General features: G+C 40.5%; 1 protein-coding gene across 1 annotated transcript; it reads left to right on the top strand.

Moving 5' to 3' along the window:
- Positions 1-15,415: 15,415 nt before the first annotated feature.
- On the top strand, positions 15,416-20,748 carry LOC111222720 (protein sprouty homolog 2-like). The gene is made up of 2 exons (XM_022746540.1): positions 15,416-15,885; positions 18,695-20,748. Exon 2 carries the CDS (start codon positions 18,743-18,745, stop codon positions 19,802-19,804), a length of 1,062 nt encoding a protein of 353 aa, XP_022602261.1. The 5' UTR covers positions 15,416-15,885; positions 18,695-18,742; the 3' UTR covers positions 19,805-20,748.
- Positions 20,749-21,116: the final 368 nt, after the last annotated feature.

Below are 21,116 nucleotides of genomic sequence, written 5' to 3'. Positions count from 1 at the left end.
TCACAATAATAATAATAATAACTTTATTTATAAAGCACCTTTCAAAAATAAAGTTACAAAGTGCTTTACAATAAAAACAGAAATGCAAATAATAAAATAACAACAGTCTATAGACATACAAATGCTCCCTGACTGGCTGAGTGATCGAGCCTCTTTCACACTGGCTCGTCTGTTCGTTATTCCTACATGTACATTTATACTGAAAATGTTATTTGTTCGTATTATTTTCTGCACATTCTCTTTATTACTTGTTGATGAATAGATTTCTTTAAAGTTTTAAATGCAGATTCTTTAACCTGGGTTACAATGTGCCAACTGCATTTAAAGGGCCTACATAGTAATGGTACTTTTTAATGTTGGCATGTTATTTCTTTGAACCGCTTCTTATTCTATTCTAGTTGTGTGATTATGTTGTATATCTCACTCTGCTGCCACAATAACGTAATCACCTTCTATCTCATGTCAATACATACTCCACTCACGCTTCTGTTGATGGTGCATGTGATTGGCTTCTAATTATGAACTTGCTTTGTGATGCAGGCCCCTGATGCGACTCAGTTTGCTCCATAGGATAATACTTTGTTTACATCAACCAAACCATGTTGGAAATCTCTTCACAAATGTATTCACCGCCAGAAAAACAATTAGTTTGTTGGAGATGAACAACGCCTTGTGTTGATTGATTGTCGACAGGATTGGTACCTTATTAAAATGACATATCCATATTACAAAATAATTTTTCATAAAGACGTGCCACATAAATGGATTGCACCGTTCACCTCAAACTCATTAACATCCCACAATAAAGAAATTCATAACATGAATCAATGGTAAACATACACGGAGAATCTGACCAATAAAATAAAAGTCTCTCTGATTGAACAGAAGATGAAGGGATTTTATCAAACAATGAAAAACTGATCTCTATGTGTATAAAAAAAACCTTTGCACATGTAGGAGAAAAGTCCTAGAACATGTCTTGTACTACTGACATGCCGAATAATGGCATAATGACTCGAAACAGCCTGGAGTTCAAAGGGTTAAAGCCAGCATGCATATATAATCAAAAACTTGTACGTTTCACTGCTTTAATAAGAACTCAGTGTTTCTGAGAATTCAGCTGTGCTGTTATCCAGCAGGACAGACTATTACAATATTAATCCATAACCAGAGGGACTTGTCTCACAGTCCCGACTGACTCTGAACTCTGCAGCCAAGCTCGGCCATTAAACACTATTCCAGACCGCTGCTCACAAGTCTGCTCACGTTGAGCCCAACAGCAGATTGCCCTGCCTGCTCTAACGCAGCACCACTATTGGCTCATGGCACATTGGGTATGGCTGAGGCATCATGGGCTTCCTGAAAACATTAAAGTCTTTTCTACTGCAGACGGCCCGCTATAGAAGCCTTTTGCCACGAAGAAAGAGAATGGGGAAGGATTTAAAAGGAGGGAGAGAGACTGACACATCAACGGAGGAAGAACTGGTGCTCACATAATACTCGCTGATAGACATATAGTCTGAGCCAGAAGGCTTTTTTTAGGGGACTTTGGGATTCATATGCACCAGGCGACTTAGGTTTTATTCACACCCAGGAACAGAAAATCACATCTTTAACCTTATATGACCCAAAACTAATAGTTTTTTGAGACAGAATAGATACGATCAAGGATGCATTAGGCTAAAAATCAACTTGTATTTTCCTGTACACACGCAGCCTTAGAATAGGATCTTGTTCCTGCTGTGACCTAAAATCCTATTTCATTGCTGCACAGCTTTGGCAACAACTTAATCTTTTCTAAACTCAGACATATTGGGACTCTATTCAACAAAGAGCCAGCACTCCAGAACTGATGGCTTGTGATTTAAGTGTTGAATCGTGACCGGTTTCAAAATAAAGCTACAAAACAACAGTGTATGCCATCAGTTTGCTGATACACTCTGTTTAAAAGTTAACATTGATATATATAGGTTTAAACTTTTGCGTTTAAGTTGTGAGATTTTTTTTTTTCTTCTTTTTTAATGTTCATGACTCCGAATTATCTGGAAGAGTTGTTGGGTTGCTTGGCAGAGCAGGAGCGATGTACCTTACTTGCTCTTACCCCATCCTGCCAAAATCCAGACGTGTTGGCTCTGAGCTGCTAGATACTTCCTCCAGCTCATCCATCACCAGCGTGGTTGAAACACGCTTAACCATATTTTACACAGAGAATAAATTGAGGATAATAAATTTCCCTGTTTTTCCTTTTGCTATCAGCCCATTAACTTCATGCCGAGCTCAATATGAGAGTCTCTGTTTTCTAATTTAGCGAACACAGTTAATCAAAACGCTTATTATCTCAGGTACCATTGCTCAGCCTAAACAAAGTACCTTGAAACATCTCTGTCCTTTTTGTGTAGAAGTAATTTCCTATTTCTATTCACTCACGCGCATTGAAAAGCCTTTTTTATTCCTATTTCATAATTACCTGCTGGAACCAGTATTGAAAGTGTTGCTTAAAAAATAATTATGTAATTCTAAATCACAGCTGATAGCAACACTATTGATAATTTGCATTAGTGAATTGGCAGCATAACGCTTGCTGGGCTTCACTTGCCATGCTGCCCTTGTTTCACCCCATTTAGAATGAGCAGCGGTAATGAAACCAAAAGTGTGACTGTGGATCAGCAACGGAGCAGCTACTATTACAAAGAGCCCGAGAGTATCTCAATGTGAGTCCCACTTTAATTTTCACTTTTATTCCGCTGAAGGTCATGGGTGGTTGAGCAGAATAAAAAAATAAAAAAAAGCTCTGGCTGTGCTTTCTTTTTTTCAAAAGGCACCATGAGCATTAAAGTGTTGAATTTTACATCTTAATATCTTTAACAAATCAGAATTTAAAATAAATATATATTTTATTCTATGTGTATTGTGTGAAGCGCAGGCAACAACATATTTTCATCATCAGTAAAGTTTTATGATTGTGATCGTGATCCCTCAGCCAGGAGTCTCTGGTGACTGAAAACATATACATACAAAACATATAGTGACGATCAATCTTTGATGTAACCTGAATGAATCAGTCCTTCCAGTAATTTCCACCTCTGCAAGTGCAGATGTAAGAAATGCTCGATTTGATGCACACTCAGGAGAGTGAAAAAATACAGTACAGCCTTAAGGTATGGATTTTCTTATAACTCATCCATAATCAGCGTCTCAGCAGTAATATAACACTTTGAAGCGCTGCACATTAAGGAACCTGAATGGGATCCTGGTGCAACGGCTGCATCGTCAAAAGGTTCAAATCCCCCAGACCGGCTTCGGAAATCACGCTGGGGGGAAAAGGCCAACAGTCACTCCCCAATACCCACCATAAGAACGTGGCATGAGAAAAGCCTTTGGCCCCTACAGCTCCGTCAGAGCAGGATGTGGAGTTGATGCAGGTGAATATCTACAAAGCTGTGACTCACCGGCGATGCCTTCCTGAGGCATGGTCTCTACTTCAGGGTTTTTTTTTCCTTTATCAAACCAATTGTTGCAGTCAGCTTTGTCTAGATGTATTTAGTTTGTGAAGCCGTCATAATCTTCCCATTTCAAGGCCAATATGGCTTATCTCGCTCTTATTGTTGGCTATGTTGCTTATTCAGGAATCCCAGATTATCCTGTTGCGGTAGATTTTATCTGCAAATGTCTTTCTTTCTTTTTTTTCTTCATTTATTCTCCATAGATTGCAGCAGTGAGGGAAGGATACACTGAGATCATATCCAACTTGCCTAGAGTTGAGAATGAAGAGTGAATAATTATTATGAAATATGAATTTGAAAGCAGGAATTTGCCATGAATCAGTCTAAAAACACTCAATTATTAATTATTAAAAGATCTGCAAGTATTGTCAGGAAAAAAGTGTTTATAGCACTTAACCCCTTAAGTGCTGAGGTGGGGCCATGAAGTGCTTTAAAGGGAAATAAGTAAATTATTCAATTCAATTCTTAAACATTAAAAGGAAAGTAATATGATCTGTCTTTGTTAGGGGTCTAGTTTCCACATTTTGTGCAATTTGGAGTCTGTGAATTCTTCTCTGATTTTTGCCAATTAGCAGACCATTACAGTAAACTAAATGTGAGGAAGGGAAAGTGTGTGCAGTGGTTTCAGTGCCTCCAAGAGATGATCATTAATGGGAGAGGAAAGAAAAAAAAACTAAGTTCTGATAGAGAAATTTGTTTTTATTTTTCAGCCGGTTCTCTAATCTTTGCTTCTTTTTGTGAAATTTGCCCCTGAGCAGTTTCATTTCTGTGAAACCATTGTCTCTTTGGTGGAAGCGCTCACAACTCAGAGGCAGCTGAAACCCAACAAGGGGCCCCAACTTGCTTTTATCAGAAGGGGCCACCAGCATCAAAGAGAAATTAAATGCAATATTATGAAATCTCTTCTATATCATTGCTTCACATAATGTATAGTTAGTTATATTATATGTATAAAAAAGAGATTAGAAAAGCATGTACAAGTTTCTCAGATAGAGAGAAACAAAGAGAGAAAACAAGCTCTTTGATTCAGAGATCTACCAAGACCAGCACAGCGAGCCCCAAGAGGCCTGGATGTTTGATACTCTCTCTAAGGTTGTGTAAAAGATTTACTGAAAGAGCATAATTCAAAGCCCACACATTATACACACACACACACACGCACACACACACACACACGCAGAGATACACACAGAAAGACTTGGCAAATGTCCTGCTCTCCTCGGATGTGGCAAAAAAAATAAAAAGAATTAAGTTCTGTGACGGGCACCCGGCGGAAGGATTATTCTGATTCTCCGTCTGTCCGTCTCCATTTCCTCTAAACATTTCTTTACCACCTGGCCTCGATCCAAATGGCTCAGTGACGCCGCTGAGGTGTCCGTGGCTCTGCCCGAGGGAAAATATCTATTATCCCCCCCTCCTTGTTTTTCTTGCCTGGCAGAGGAATAACCGTTCAACGATCCAGGGCTTTCACCTCTACTCTGATAAAGGTTATCTTGGCAATTTAGTGCTGGCGATATCGCATTATGGAGAGAGTTATGAGGCGGAAATCAAATTTTGCTTCCAGTGACTCTGAGGAGAGGGAGGATGAAAGGTGCAAGGGACTGCACAGTAATGATACGGTAGAAATTGTTGTGTGAGAGTGTGAACGTGTGTGCGCTTCGACGCCTGCTTGCATGTATGCTATTCTATACAGTCTCTCAGGGATGTGAAACCTGGACTTTCACTATAGTGGAAGGTGCTTTTTACAAAATTGCTTCATCCCACAGCAGCTTACATTATAGATGAGGGTTTGCTCAATGGGTAGTTTTAGCCAAGCTGCTTGATGGACATGTTGAATCCTGCTAATAAGTCTCAGGACTGCTAGCTGGGCTTTGCAGGTTGCTCTTTGCCAACTGTTGAGGCACCTAGACAGCAGTGGAGGTCAGTTTGTTTTTCCTGACTGCTTTATTTTGGAAGTATAAACCTTAATGCAGAGGTTTGCGAACTGTGAGCAAGCTCTTAGGCGTTTGCAGAAAACAAAATCAGAGTTATAATTGTGTCAAATCTGTAAACACACGGACATGATACACATATTTCAAGATTCAATGTGACTTACACTTCCCGGGATATTATTGTCTCCGATGTTCATTATGAATTAATGATAAAAAATCTGCTTAAAACTCATAAGCCTTGTCCCAATTCCCCTTCGTAGACTATGTAGGCCGAACGGAAATGAGACAACCTGGCCCACGGAGGATTGTCACTTTGCGTCACCGGTCACAAAGTGCATCTCCTGTCGCCCATAAACCTTGACAACACTTAACTTTTTTCACAAAAGCTCAGTGTTTGAAGGGCCTTGGTTTTAACAGTTGTACCGTTACTTGATGAACTGAGCTAAAACCCTCTGAAGGATGCAGCACCTGAACTTACAACTCCAGAACTTCCCTCAAAAATCATTACTGTACATCCGTGGGCACAAAACAAACAGAAACTGACAAATCTGCTAAAATGCAATATTATATTAAATGTCAAACACTGACACTTGCGGCTCTGTGGGATGAAAAAAGAAAAATATGAACTCCATTTTCAGTGTGCTGTTGTGAAACTGCAGCACTGTCCAGATAGCATTCACATAGTAAAGCTGATAGCTCGGTGCGCGGAGTGACACCTCCCTCCCTTGTAAAAGAACAGGAAATTAGACAAACACATTACTATCAGGGCAAACGAGAGAACCTACAAAGCGCACCATCGCATCACACCTCCTGTATTTGTCAGATGCATTATCACATTATTATATTCACAGTTTACCCTACTCCCTGGAGAGCAAAGAAAACATGCCGTTCTGCCAAAAAGGTTGCCATGACAATGAGACTCCTTTTCCTTTGGTTTCAGTACGTTCGACTCCACTCCTTCATGTACAGTTATTAAAATATTACTGTTGTAACATTTTGGCCAAAGGAAATATTTTCATCTGCTGCTGTATATGTTGTGGAGCTGTTTTCCAGCGTGTAAAACAGAATTATAGAGAAAGAGTTCAGCCTTTTGCACCTCTAAGGTAGTCACTGGAGACTTGCTTTACCACAGCAAATTGGTTGTGGAATGGTGTTGCTCTTACTGTTAGGGACACAAATGTATTTTTAACAAAGCTGGGGGAGCATTTTTATATCTGAACTCAGACAGTCTGAGCACTGCGAGGACAACATGGAACAGGGAGGCGGGAGGAAACTGGTTCCACTGTCTCATTGTCTCAAACACATTCAGGTCACACAAATGAATGAAAGGAAATTTTCTTTTCTGTGCGTTGTCAGAAGAGATTGACGCCCCTTTGATGTCAGCTCATTGCACCGACTTCCAAGTGCCGCAACAAACAGAAAACAAACTGTAACACAAAGTGCTCCAGTGATTTCACAAAAGACCCTTATTCCTAGTCTTTAGTGTGTGAGTCACTTTCCAAAAACAAAACAACAAAGATTCACAAAATGCGTCTTAAACTTAACGTCTTAAGGTCTCGGGTGACTGTACACACTTGTTGCTGTGGTGTTAAAGTAAAAAAAAAACGTAATTCACACCTCCATTTGCGTCATTCCATTGAGTTTGTATGTAACTGCACTACCTCTATAATTGGCCCTGTGTTCTGTCACACACACTTAACCTTTACAAATTTGCTGCAGAGCTATATAAGACATCATACAACTGTTTTTCACAGGCTGGGTAATAAACTGTCTTTCATGTGTAAAATTGATGGAGCGTCCCTTTAAATATCGGGCATGAACATTTAACCCTTGGAAATGTAAAACTGTCATTTTCAAATAACCAATTAAATGCATCCCTACCACTGATTATAAGGATTTCCACTTTTTAATTACCTTAAACAGTTAACAGTTTAAGATGATATAAAACTAAATTAAAAGAAAAATACACCACCTACATGTCAGCCTTAATTAATTAACAAGACATGTATCTGAAGATCTAATGACTTCACACAACTGGTTCTTTTTTAGCTACACTAGCAGCTATACTTAAGTGCTAATTAGCAAATGTTAGCATGCTAATTTGTGAAACTATAGATATTGAACATGGCAAAACTTTACACCTGAACATCAGCATGTGAGCATTGTCATTACGAGCATGTTAGCATGCTGATGTTAGCGTTTAGCTCACTGCTGCGGTGACGTGCAGCTTCACAGAGTCGCTAGCGTGGCGGTAGACTTTAGTAATAAAACGACTTGCTGTTTGAGCTCATGGCCAACATCATATGTAACAGTCACACGCTCACCAGCTTCTCAAAGACTCCCAACATCAGCACACGCATGTTCCAAGTGCTCCAGCTTCCTCTCGTGCATTTAACCTGTTAGTTTATTTGTGACAGATGACTAGAAGCACACATGTACACAAGACTCCATTTAACATATCACAACAGTGACCCCAGCTGGACACACAAAACCCTGAGATCTGACACCATGTCTGGATTTGTTTGGCTTCCTGACGCTCTCTGCACCTCCCACAGCGGTCACACCTTTATCCCTTTTCATCACTTCACCGAGAGAGGGAGAGAAAAAAAGCTTAAGTTAAACCCCGTCCAGAGGCTTTTAGCTCTGGCCCTACACCACAGAATCACTGGATGAAGGGTTGGATAGAGTATTTCAGTGTCAGAGAGAGCATCTGCACTGTCTGTGGCTGGTTTTATTCCTACTCTGGCGGTTAGTTTGCTCTTTTCTCCAGTACAGCTGGTCCTGTTGGGTTTGTTCCATTTGAATCATTCATATGAATAATATCCTCAGTCCTCAGACGTGTTGGATAAATGCAGTATGTCTCTCCCCCTCTTAATCTTACCATTACTGTTTCAAACAAAGATTTAAGCTTTTTCTTGTCCTATATCATTAATACATTTTAAAGCAAGCATTAAATAGTATGTACTCACTGACCCAGTGCTGGCACACACACACACACACACACACACACACACACACACACACACACACACACACACACACACACACACACACACTGAACGCAGCTGCGTCACTTGAACGCCCTTGAGGTTTCCACACCCTCCCTGCTCATGCTAATCAGTGACATTTCTTAGAGCGTGGAAGCCTCCTTTTAAAGCTGAATACATTATTGTAAACGCATGATATTGTTAGAAACCTGATGTGAGAGATTTATTTTTCGTGAGGCGGGGGGGGGGGTACTATAGCTGACCTCTCGCCCACAGCAGCTTAATGAGCTCAATCCATATCGGTGTCAACAGTACGAGAAGTGAGCATTGCAGAGGTCAGACTCACCAAAAAAAATCGATGGGAGAGAAATGAAGCGTGTACGTTAATCAATATGTGTGCTATCTGTTTTATTTAAAACCACAACATTACTCTTCCAAACAGGAAGCAAAAGTTTTAAGGGACTGCGTGGTTATTATTAGAGGGCAGGAGGTTTATGTGATTTCCTGTTTTTGCTGAAGGGAGGATCTTTATTTTTTTTCTCTTGGCATATATTTCATTCAAAAAAACAAAACAGGATACAGGTGGACCTTTGTGATGACTGAGCATTATCTCACTAACCTACAGTGCCATCCACTTGGCTGTATTCTACATGACTTGTCATGACAGAACATACAACTGCGGTGAAGTTAGACAATTAATCCCATTAAATTAGCCTGTAATATAATGGAGATCAGGCATTGGACGTAGACAACGTTCTCTAATCATGTGTGAACACGTTGACAGCAGCTGTTAGGAACATTAACATGGTCAGTTTATAAATGCATCACATGTTCTTCAGTCCAGGTGTTAGGAACATTAGTGCAGGGAGGTTTGAGTGTCACTTTGACTCGGTCTGTCAGTAGGTATCAAGTGGATACCTGCATATATGCCTCATTATCCACAAAATATGGTGCTGCAGTTTACATAAAGCAGGAAACTCTCTGTAGAACTTACTGTGACAATGCTGTGTTGATGCTACATGTGTAACAGTCACCAAAAGTTGTCTGTCAACCACACTGCAGCAGTGACTCTCAAAAAGTGTGCAGACAGCCTGGGATAATATCCACAGGCTGACAAGCTAACACGCTAACAAGCACGGAGTCTGCTGTGACTCTGGTATATGAAAGAATCATGGCGAGCTCTGAAGCTCTGCGGTCGCTCCTTCTGTATTCTTCGGTGTACGAGCTGCATGTTTCGCATTTGTTCCAGTAGTATGTATGAGAGGTGGTATCAGCACCACCCGAGCCGAGGCTATCATACAGGTTTGTACTGAACAGTGTGCAAATACAGCGATGGTGAGCCTCAAGGAGAAAAACAGGATTCAGTCCGTCAAGTCACCACCTGCTTAAAACGAAACTTTTTGAGTTTGTAATTCAGTGTAATCCTGTAACGCTTTCATTTACATGGCTGATAGTTAGTTAGTGCAGAGTATGGAGAGTATAAAGATTTATAATGCTTTATAATTGCTTCTTCCACAGTTAACAGAACAATGTTGAAATTTACCGGAGCCAAATGAAATCATTTCAACATACTGGAAATGCTTGTAATCTAAATAGAAAATGCACCACATTAAATTCCTTGTTGAGGTGGACATTTCTGCAGCGTTTTCAGCCAGTCAATAGCCAGGTTCTCACCACCCAGACAAAAGCACAGCGAGCCGAGCCTCACTCAGTACCCATATCACGACTCGTGGCACCAACAGCAACTATTCTGTGATTCCCTTTTCTCCTCTCCAATTCTGCCCCGACCAGGCATGCTATGAGTTTCCACTGAGACGCTTCAGCATAGCCTCAGTGTGCTGTGCGTATTCTCTGTATTGTAATGAAAAGCAGAGGCTGCAGAGAAGTCAACAAGAGTTGGAACAGAGTCAGTATTCAAAGCTGTGAACTCCACAGGGTCATGCTATTCACATTAGCACACAGAGCGGAATACAGAATAAACGAACTAATGGATATTCTGAATGATGTGTTTATGTTCTGAGGTCTGATGTTAAAGAGAGGGACTATATCATACTCTATGGATTAAGTGCTCAAAGTTACAAGTGGTGATGTCCTCAAATGTGACAATAAGATTTTTGTAGATTTTATTTGTGACATGTGGAGCACTAACAGTGAAAATCCAATTCATCATGAAGGTCATTTCTCCTCAACCGGCTACAATATAACACCCTCTTGGTCTGAGCCAATCAGAAATTGTTCTGTGTCTGTTGGCAATAGCCACTTTAAAAATCAATCAGTCAGTTCTAACTTTAAATTCGATCAATGGCCAAATAAATGTCAAATTAAGGCCCCAGACGAAGCAGAAAGCTAAAACAAGTTACACCATCCACTCAATGTGTGATCCTGCAGGCCGTCTTCATTACAGTATTTATTACGCCAAAGAAGAAGAATCATATACATTTCAACGTGCAAAAAAAAAAAAAAAAAATAGCTTCCTCCCTTTTGGACTCGAATAACTTTCCTTTCAGAGGTCGACAAAGTCAAAGCAGCTCTGAGTCAATTCCAAAATCTGACCAGCACAGTGCTGGTTTGGGCACAGCAGGTGAGATTCCACACAAAGGCATTGTACTGTCTCTGCCAGTGGTTGCCAACCTTTTCGGCTTGTGAAGTCATGTCTACTTGTGACCCCTTCGACACTGGCTGCTTGAGTCCACTGGTTTGCGGTGGGCATTCAACCGAATATTATGCTTTCTTTCTTTTTGCTTTCCTACTTTAAGAGATAAAATAATCACTGCTATAAGCCAACACAGGCTGGTTTACTGACTGTGGAAACTCCCCCAGGTCCTCAAATCTGCTTTGTGCTAATTTAATTGAAAAATTTGCCTGAGATGTGCAGTATCAACTGGCATGATGAGGACCTTAAGGTGCTCCTGCTTTATTACTGAATTTAAGCTCTATCTTGCTCATTGGCTGGAAATGAGAAGCCTGATTTTGTCAACCTCTGTCTGAAATCAAAGAGTCTTTGTCGAGGCTTCTCAGTGATAAATCTGCAGCTGTTAGCCATGTGAGAACGGAAAGCTTGACAGTAGCATGTGTGGTCTTAGCAAAGTCAATCAATCATCGATCGATAAAGACATTGTAAAATGAATGTCTTTGTTATATTTGTATAGACACGTTTCTGAATAAATGCAGAACAATGCTAAACCTGGCACCTGTAATGGCCCATTCATCAGGATCATATCACAACAAAACAGCAGCCTGAGCTCAGTCTCGGCATGTGTGCCAGCGAGGGAGGAGAGGCGATGGACTTTGAGAGTCTGTCCTTTTACAAGGCTATTTCAAACAGTTTGCAGTGTCTGCTTGACAATCCAGACACAGTTCATCTCCCGCAGCAGCAGGGGTTTTAGGTTTCATTTCAATTTTCTCTTTTTTTATTCTGCCGGGCGCAGCGGGAGTGAGATTCACTGTTCAGGTATTCCGGGAGAAGAAAAGAAAGACCATTGCTTGTAGCGCAGGACCAAAACTTTTGGAATTGCTGTAACTCTGTGGTCATTAAATACTCAATTTTCAGACATGGCTGGCTCCATGGTCAATGGACTTTAAACATGTTTGATTCGGCAGCCTGAGAGATGGCTGAGCGAGCGTACATGATGGATGTTAAAGCCTCCAACACTACTGGAATGCAAGCTAAATTCAACTAAGTGGTCTTTTATTGTCAAGGTGGATCAACACATTTTCTGGGAACAAGATGGGTGAAGCAATGTTATTGCCTATCACCATGTTATTAATTTAGAGTGTGCTACAGGTATATTTATCTTTACTTTTCTTGCGCTGGAGTCCAGTAATCACACTTTCTAGTATTTATCTAGTGAATACAAATGCTAAAGGTGCCTTAATTTAATGGTTTTGAGTTATTTCTAGCTTTGGGTGGAGCAGGCAAACAGCCTGTAAAGGCCCTTAGTGTTGTACATCCACACTTGATTGCACCAAGTCCCTTAAGGAAACAGTTCTGATTGAAGGTGCATGGTGTGCCCTAAGTAAGGAGGGAAATGAGGGTTGTCTGTCCACTTGAGTGCTCGTTTCCCAGCGAAAAAAAAAAAAACAAGTCACATGTTTACATAATCAGCAGGATGTTAGTGTGAATCTAAAATAAGAGGAAAATTAGTCATCAGCCTAATTCTTCACCCTTCACTCATACTTATGCCTGGCTGCGTAGCTCATCAGCAGAAGTGCGTCTATTGAGGATACTTTTTCAAATTTGTTGCCGTTGCATCATAGCACAACAGATGTGAAAAGTAAGTAAATGAAACTTGTTGTTTATTCAGAAAATTGCTGAAATGAGAGGGAAGTGAATTTCGGCAAGAGAAAAACAAAACGGGAACATCATGTGCTCTTGCAGATAATACTCTTTATTCAGGTTTTATGTTCAGGGGTAATGCTGGGACTTCTGTGTGCAGAAAACCAGCATAAATTTAAAGGTTGTACAAATAAGTCATTTTGTTTTTATGCTATGCTGATATGTTGCTAGAAATGTCAATTATCTGACATTTGCTCATCCATGTGAAGTAAATGGGGTCGAAAGCTTGGTAATACAGTGACAACTTGCAGGGCTAGTTGGTGAAGTGCTGAGGCCATAGACTGTAAATATAGATGGACGTAGCCTCTGTGACGTCACTCACGGAAGACGTCTGCCATCTTGGCAGTGCCTGACTCCGCCGAACTCCCGGCTAATCGAGAAATGGGCAAAGAGTTGCGCATGTGTGGAGCTGGGACTTCGGTGAGTGCCAGTTTGCGGCAAATATAGGTTAATATCTGCTGAGCTTACCATCAAAATTACTTGTTTTTTTGTGTTGTTTTTTTATATTTCTGCCTCTACGTGCAAGAAATCTCCAACAAAACCATTTCCCATAACATGCTCCTGCTGTAAGCATGTAACATTTTAATTATGTCAACACTATGAAGAAGAATTAAAAGCTTTGCAGGTAAATGAACAACAACCAGGGAGACAGGAATAACAAAGGAAGACAAATTGTTAAAAGAAATAGGGAAGTCTGAAAGCCTCCTGATCTGGATCCAAGTTAATTTGCCAAGTCATACTCTGAGTTGATTAAAGTGACCTCTCCCAGTAGTGTGGTACTCCCAACTTCATAATTATTCTGTCTGGAATTGATCACACACTCTATTACTAAAATAGCGGAAAGAGGGTGAGAGATGTCTCAGCTCACATTGTTTTCAGTGAAGCTCTGTGGAGCACTGTGTTTGGATCCTGACATGCTATTGTTCGATGTTCCCTCACTGGTGTTTTTATTTATGTATTTATTTATTACATTGCTTTATAACAGGCCAAACTGTATGTGGGAGTGAATTGCTGTATAACAAAAATAGAGCCTCAGATAATCAAAATTGATTATAAGAATAATTAATAAACTTTCCAGATGGTTGTCATGGACATTTAAGCTGCTCTGATCATTTATTTAGACTTCTTTTTTTTTAAATCTTTTTAAGTGTCAAATCCTATTATCCTGTATTGATTGTAAGCTGCAGTGTTTGGGAGCGTCCACATGGGAGTGCTGCTCCACAATTATTCACAACAGCTGAGAGTAAACAGAGAGTATTGGTTTGCTAATTAGTTGTATCACTTCCCGTGGATTGCTTTTAACTTCAGATCTATATCAGCCTGGCAAAGAGCCTCTAATGGTTCAGAATGAACAGTGTCCAGGGATGCTCAGTATGATTAACTAGCTTCTCTCGAAGTCAAAGGCGAGTCAATGTGCAAAAAAACTACTCCTGTGTCTTTTGATAGTGCACTTCATTTTGATAGAAGTTATCTGACGCTGCAGTCCTTGCACTAACACCACTCAGTTTGTTTTGAACTTATCTGCTCAAATTGTGTGTATCCAGATCTTAATTAAAGTTATATGAAATATGAAAATGAAGAAAAGTAAACAAATAGTTTTCTATGAAATGTTAGAAATAAAAAATAAAAAAGGACTAATTTTTTCAAATGATTTTCTTCTATCATATGTGGGCAAAAATAAAGTACAAATTCTATAATTCCTATTAAAATATCTGTGGTTGTATTGATGTAATTTGTTATTTCTATTTAATGTTTAATACTTTGCTACATTTCAGCTGAAATATTGGGAAATAATGGTCTGTTTGCAAGTATTTACATCCTTCACTTAAGTCAGAGTAGCAATACTGCAATGTACAAATACTCCAATACAATTTTAATAAAAATCCTCTATAAATAAAAGTCCTTCAAAGTAAAAGTACATAAGTATGACTGGCAAAATATACTAAAAATATATTGAGTATATGATGATGATGAGTTATCATCCACATTATATGACTGGATTATTATAATCATTTAAATATTGTATTTTATCAAGGTGCAGCTAACATGTGCTACTTTCTGTATTATTGGGTAGCTTGATCTATAGGATAATCACATATTTTGTGTATAAAACATTAATGTGTTAAGTAACTACAGTTGTCAGATAAATGTAGTGGAGTAAAAAGTACAATAGGTCCCCCTGACGTTTTGTGGAAGTATAAAGTAACATGAAATGGAAAAACTAAATTAAATACAAAGTTAAATACAATACAAAAATACAACCACAGATATTTGAGTCTTTTGAAACTTAGTTTGTTTTTTTATATGATATATTCCATGAATTTAGATGAAGACAATATTGCAAAAGTCTTGTAGTGAGTAATTGTTTCCATTAGTGATCTGGTGACAACCTGCTAATTTTCAGCCTGTGTGAAACTTGAACTATCCACAAACTCCACCAGCATGACCTGCTGTAACAGATCATTTCAGAGCAGTGGTAATGTAGGAAAAAAAAAATGGGTCAGCACTGATAAGAAACTAAAGACTTCAGGAAGGCAGCAGTTGACCAGCAGTGCTTGGCTGCTGCTGTAGAATTGATCAGACTGGGTGTGAATGGCTGCTCTCTAGCAGCCAATGGCTGAGCACCGGATGCGAGATATCCGCTGCAACAACAAGCGCTCTGTTCCCCCCTTCAGCTTGACGCCATTTACAGCCCAAATCCCGACCTCCTCTCCGGAAAGAGCAGAAAAAAACACTCACACACGAGGAAAAGTACTTGCAACCTCTCAGAGCCTTGCGGATAAAACACGCCAAATTAAAACTTTCGGAGCTGGAGTTTTTTGTCGCTCGCTTTTCTTTCTTTTTTTTTTCTTCTTCTTCTTCTTCTTCTCCTCCTTGTTGCAGGAAAAGTGGAGTCAAGCTAAGTTTACCCTCCGGCGGTGACTGACTGAAAGTTTTGCCTCGTGCTCTTGCGCAAAACACGGGATTTACGTCTTAGCGCTGCTTTTAATGAAAATGCGCTCCACTCGGAAACTTTCTCAATGGATTTTAACGACGGCTTCCCCGACTGAACTGCTGATGTAGGGAATAAACTCTCGCCCAAATTGGATATATTTCACCTAAACGGGGGCTAAAGTGTCGGAAGCACGGTAAGTGTCGCCTTTTGTAAACTACAAACAGTTGAAGACTTATTTTCAAAACAACACTTGTTTCTTGACTCACGTGTTATTGTACTTTTTGTTTGTTATTATGTGAAGCCTCTTCCCATCTCCCCTCCGCTTCCTTTAGCTCACTATAGGCTTTACATATGTTATGGTTTTACTAGAAAGGGCTGTCGTAACTTTGACAAGTTTGAACTTCTTATCCGTGGCCATTTTTGACTTAGTGCATTTTTCCGCTAATGAAGACAGGTGTTTTTCGCACTATCTAATATTCAGCCTGTGTCTGTCCCTGGGCTAAGTCTAATGTCTAACTTGATTGTTGATAACGCTGCTGCCGTCTGCTTTGTTAGGTAAGTAGTGTCCAAGCTGGCACATGTGTTTGCTCATATGTGCGTCCACATAAAGTATAGTCTTGCGTTTCCTCCCCCTGTGCACACTGTATATCTGCTGAGCTTTTATGACTGTTTTTGCCACTGCACTCTAACACTAGTGGAAAACACTTAACTCATCAGTTGTGTGTATCAGGAACAATATTACTCACAGGATTTCTATATTTAACCCAGCATGTTGTGTTAAGTTTTGGCTGCAGCCTTGTCATTTGTCAGTTTTCTCCATGCAGAACTTTAGTCTTGAACTGTCATTTTTAAGAGCGGATGCCATCAGCTTGCTCCAGTTTACTCCCATCAGCCCTCACACCTCAGCCACCCACTCACTGTGGCCAACACGGCTTGCACACAGGTCCTATAAGGAGATGAGGGGCTGTACACCCCCACCCCTCCATCTAGATTAAAATTTGAGTGTGCCTTGCAAGCCCTTCATGTGGAGCAGAAAGCTCATAAATCCCAAAGAACCCTCATGCATGCTCACAGAGCAGTGCTTCACTCCCACCATCACCACCCTTGAGCGCATCACTCACAGTTTACATGGGCTCTTTCATGCTCCAAACTTTTTTATCTTGTCACTCATCTTCTTTTCAAGAGTGTCACAATGTAAATGTGTTAGAATGGGGAAGGTTGCCGCGGGCCATTTGTCATGCAACAAACAAAAGCCCTTCCTGTATTGTCATTGAAAGGGGGGCCTCACCCCCCCACCCCCCCTCCAAAGAAGGCATTTGAAAGCTAATTAGCGCAAGGAAGGAGAATTAAGGCCACCACTGTCAGTTTCTTTACTTTGGTGTGATATGTTAGTGAAAACAAGACTGTGCATTTGAATATGTTAGATTAATGCAGAGTGACAGTGCAATATGCTAATCCTTACCCTCTCCATACAATGAATCTGTGAGATAATAACTGATCTGGGGCATGTGAGTCCCTATAGACGAGAGGTCAGCATTGTTGTTCAGGGTTAGAAACTTAAATGTACACATGGTATTGAAGTCTTGCATCAGACGGCTGCCCAGTAATTAAGAAAAAGCAATTAAGTGCCCTCCTTTAAGCCATGTAGTTCCCTCTTACAAGTGCTTTAACTTTTCCCATGTCTGTGTTATCTGTTTGACCCACATCAGTCTTCAGTAAAGTGCCCTGCTTTCTTAAACCCTCGATAAACCCACAGAAATGAACTTAACTTTGAACATCGGCATACACACCCTCTCCTCCAAGATATAAGGAAATTGTAAATTGAACACATATATTTGCTCTTGTTCGACACGCTGTAATAAATTATAAGTATAAGCACGTGTCCATTAAGGCTGCAACTAACAATTATTTCTTATCATTATCGATTAATCTGCTCGTTATTTTATTGATTAGTCCTTTCGTCTATAATATGTCAGAAAAATGTCTGTTATAATGTCCCCCAGTCTTCAGGTGTCTCGTGTTGTCTGACCAACAATCCAAAACCCAATAATATTCACTTTACTATTATGTATGACAAAAAATTATGACATCCTCACCTGCTTGATTTATTAGATTAAGAAGATAGCGGCTGATTTATTTGGCTCTAATCTGATTGTTTCCTCGATTAATCGTTTGGTCCATAGAATGACAGAAAATAGGAAAAAAAAGAAAAAACGTCCATCACAGTTTATTAAAGCACAAGTTGAAATATTCCGTTGACCAAAATCTAACAATATTAAGTTTGGTATAAAAAACAAAACAGGATATATTAATTTAAGAAGTGTGGCAGTCAGTCAGTATTTACGAAAATATTTTCTTTCTGTATTTATTTATTTATTTTTAATTATTTTAGGGCATTTTACGCCTTTGCTACAGACGGTGGACAGATGACAGGAAATGAGGGCGAGAGTTGCAGCAAAGTTTCCAGACTAAACTTGAACTAGGGACGTTGCAGTTCACGGCCGCCATCTTAACTTATGAGGGCGCCATGCAGATTGATTTTCTGTTCATCAACGAATTAATAGTTTTTAGCTCTGAGGTCCAAACCAACGTCTTTATTTATGGAGGTTTTTGTCAGTCAATCAATATTAGTCTGGTTAGTCATTGTGTCACACTGTATGTGTGGCAAAACAGGAAGTTAACAGTTCTTAAACATTAAGTTTGGATCTGGAACTTGCAACAGCTTTGCACAATCAAATTTTGTTGATAGTGGACACAAAAAGACTGTTGCCATAGTTACATTGACTGTTTCTTGAGTGAAAGGCCCAACCACCCCTCAACTACTGGCTTAAAATGTTAAGTGAACTACGTAATCAAACGCACCCATCTCTGTCCCCAACAATGTGCGTGTTTGTTGGGCCTTATTTCCATAGTGGTGCTTGTACAGATATCAGTTATGATTTGCATGGCATCATTTGCATGGCTGGTAACAGACGGATATAAAGTGTGTGTTTCTTTTACAGGACTTCAGATGTGTCCCATGCCAGTCAGAGTGGCCCTTCAGTCCCGAGATGGATTCCAGAAGTCAGAACGACAGCGACGGGGGAGGAGGACACCACGGACGGTCACCGTCATCGACCAGCTTGTCGGGCACGCCGCATGACGAAGGGACACCGCAACCATGGCCTCCTCAAACCCACAATGGTCCGCTAGATACTGGGCTGAACAACGGGCAGCCGCCCCATACTCTAGCAGTGCTATCTCTGGATCAGATTAGGATAACTGGGAGTAGTAATGAATATTCAGAAGGGCCCACAGTCGCCCAAAGGTCTCCGGCCACTCAGCAAAGGCAACAGAAGAACGACTTGTTGTCGTCACCTGGTTCAAGGACAAGTGGGCAGCAGGAGACTCGGGAAGAGAGGCCTAATAACCTCCGCAACCTGCAGTCATTGACTCAGCATGGAAACACAAATACATCCATTTCTTCCAGGGAGGGTGTGCTGCGGTCCTCCAGTGTAGAGGACTCCCAGAGTAGTATCAGGACCAGCGTGGGGAGCACTTCTTCGGGCCAGAGGCTCCTCAGCAGCCCAGCAGGGGGCGACCAGATCATCAGGACCCAGCCGAAACGAGCAGAGCTGAACTCAGAAGAGTTGAAACCCCTGAACGATGAGTCCATGGCGGTGGTGGCAGTGCCAGGCAGCGGAGGCCATAAAAATCTCGGTAAACACTCAAACAAGTGTGAGGACTGTGGTCGGTGCCAGTGTTTGGAGTGCAGTCGCCCGCGGGTGCTTCCCTCCTGCTGGATGTGCGGCCGGAGGTGCGTGTGCTCGGCGCAGAACGCGGTGGAGTACGGGACGTGCGTCTGCTGCGTCAAGGGGCTGTTCTACCACTGCTCCAGCGACGACGAGGACACGTGCGCTGACAAGCCCTTCTCGTGCACGCAGTCTCACTGCTGCGTCCGCTGGACCACCGTGTCCCTCCTCTCCCTGCTCTTCCCCTGTATCCTGTGCTACCTCCCGGCTAAAGGATGTGTCGCCGCGTGCCAGAGCTGCTATGACCGAGTCACACGACCCGGCTGTCGGTGCAAGAACACAAAACCAATCCACTGTGAGGATGACGGCAAGCAAACGTAGACGAGATGGTTAATGTGTGCTGAAATGCAGAAGGATGGAAGGACTCCATGTCGACTGAACTGATAGATGTCTTGGCCCTGTAGCTGTGTAGTGGAAAGGTTCGATTAAGAAGCTAATGATGCTGTTGTGCTTGAGTTTTTGTTTTCCATCATTCATGCCCACCAGTTCCACGCTGGAGGTGCATTCACTCATCTTAGCATTATAAGTTTCACTTGAAAGGTAAACCAAAATAAGCGCTCCACATGTTTAAAGGTATGAAGACACATTCAACTACTGTTTTGTCCTGAAGAATAATTTGCCCAGGTAGAGCTCAGATATGGTGTTGTGGCTACGAGAGTCCAAATGGATAGCCTTTTTTTTTTTAACATTTAATACAACTTATATTCTAAGAACAGACTCCTGTTACTAACTATATGTAAAGTAGTAAATGCAAAGGCTATGTACATTAGAAAATGAGTTTGACAGATGTTTTATTTTTGTACATATAATAATACTTCAACTGTGAAAAGTTTTCTGCCATACCAGAGGCACCTCGATAAATTCACATTTATATGAATCAGTAAACGTCATTCATACAATGTTTTTTTTTTTTTTTTTTTACATTCACTGGAATGTATATCAATCATTTTTATGTAATTTACAAAGGAAAAATCTTATCCCTTCTACTTGTAAATTGTACAGTGACCTTTTATGAAAAAAAATATTTTCTAATTCCAACATTGCTTAGTGTAAAGTTAAAAAATATATATTTATTTGAAGGTTTATTATTTTATAATGAAAAATATTTATTTTGAGAACGAATTGTTAAATGTGTCACCTCTTTTTGGGGCTATTCTGTAGTCACTGCAGATTAGAGGTGACCTGTAGGAGTGTCAAAGCTGGATGAATAGTTCACTATGAATTAGAAGACAAATATATTAACGTTTGAAATTAAACCTTGAAGTCTGACGGATTATTTTTTCTGCATTGTTATTGTCTCTTTTAAATCAGTGTATGGTTTCATTTAAGCATCTGCATGGACACTTTTAATTGAACATCTGCACGAGAGCTGTCGTCGACCTTCCTCTGCCACTTTGTCTGTGCTGCAGAATCAGTCCACGATGTTTAGACAGATCAAACGAGGATGCGTTCATGTTCACCTTTGGGCCCTCTTTAAGAGAGACATCTGGCTCTGGTAAAGCTATGTGTATAGGAATGTGCTCATGTGCACTCCAGAAAATGACTTACTTTACCTCCAAAATTTGGTTCTGTGGCTTCTTTTTCATCGTATAAATCAAACACTCCACCTGCATTGTTGCAGGTATGCATTCAT

Source organism: Seriola dumerili, unplaced genomic scaffold (genome assembly GCF_002260705.1).
Source record: "Seriola dumerili isolate Sdu_G_001 unplaced genomic scaffold, Sdu_1.0 BDQW01000105.1, whole genome shotgun sequence".
Classification (NCBI taxonomy): Eukaryota; Metazoa; Chordata; class Actinopteri; order Carangiformes; family Carangidae; genus Seriola; species Seriola dumerili.
Note: the sequence above shows the minus strand (reverse complement) of the source record. Positions and strands in the feature narration are given on the sequence as shown.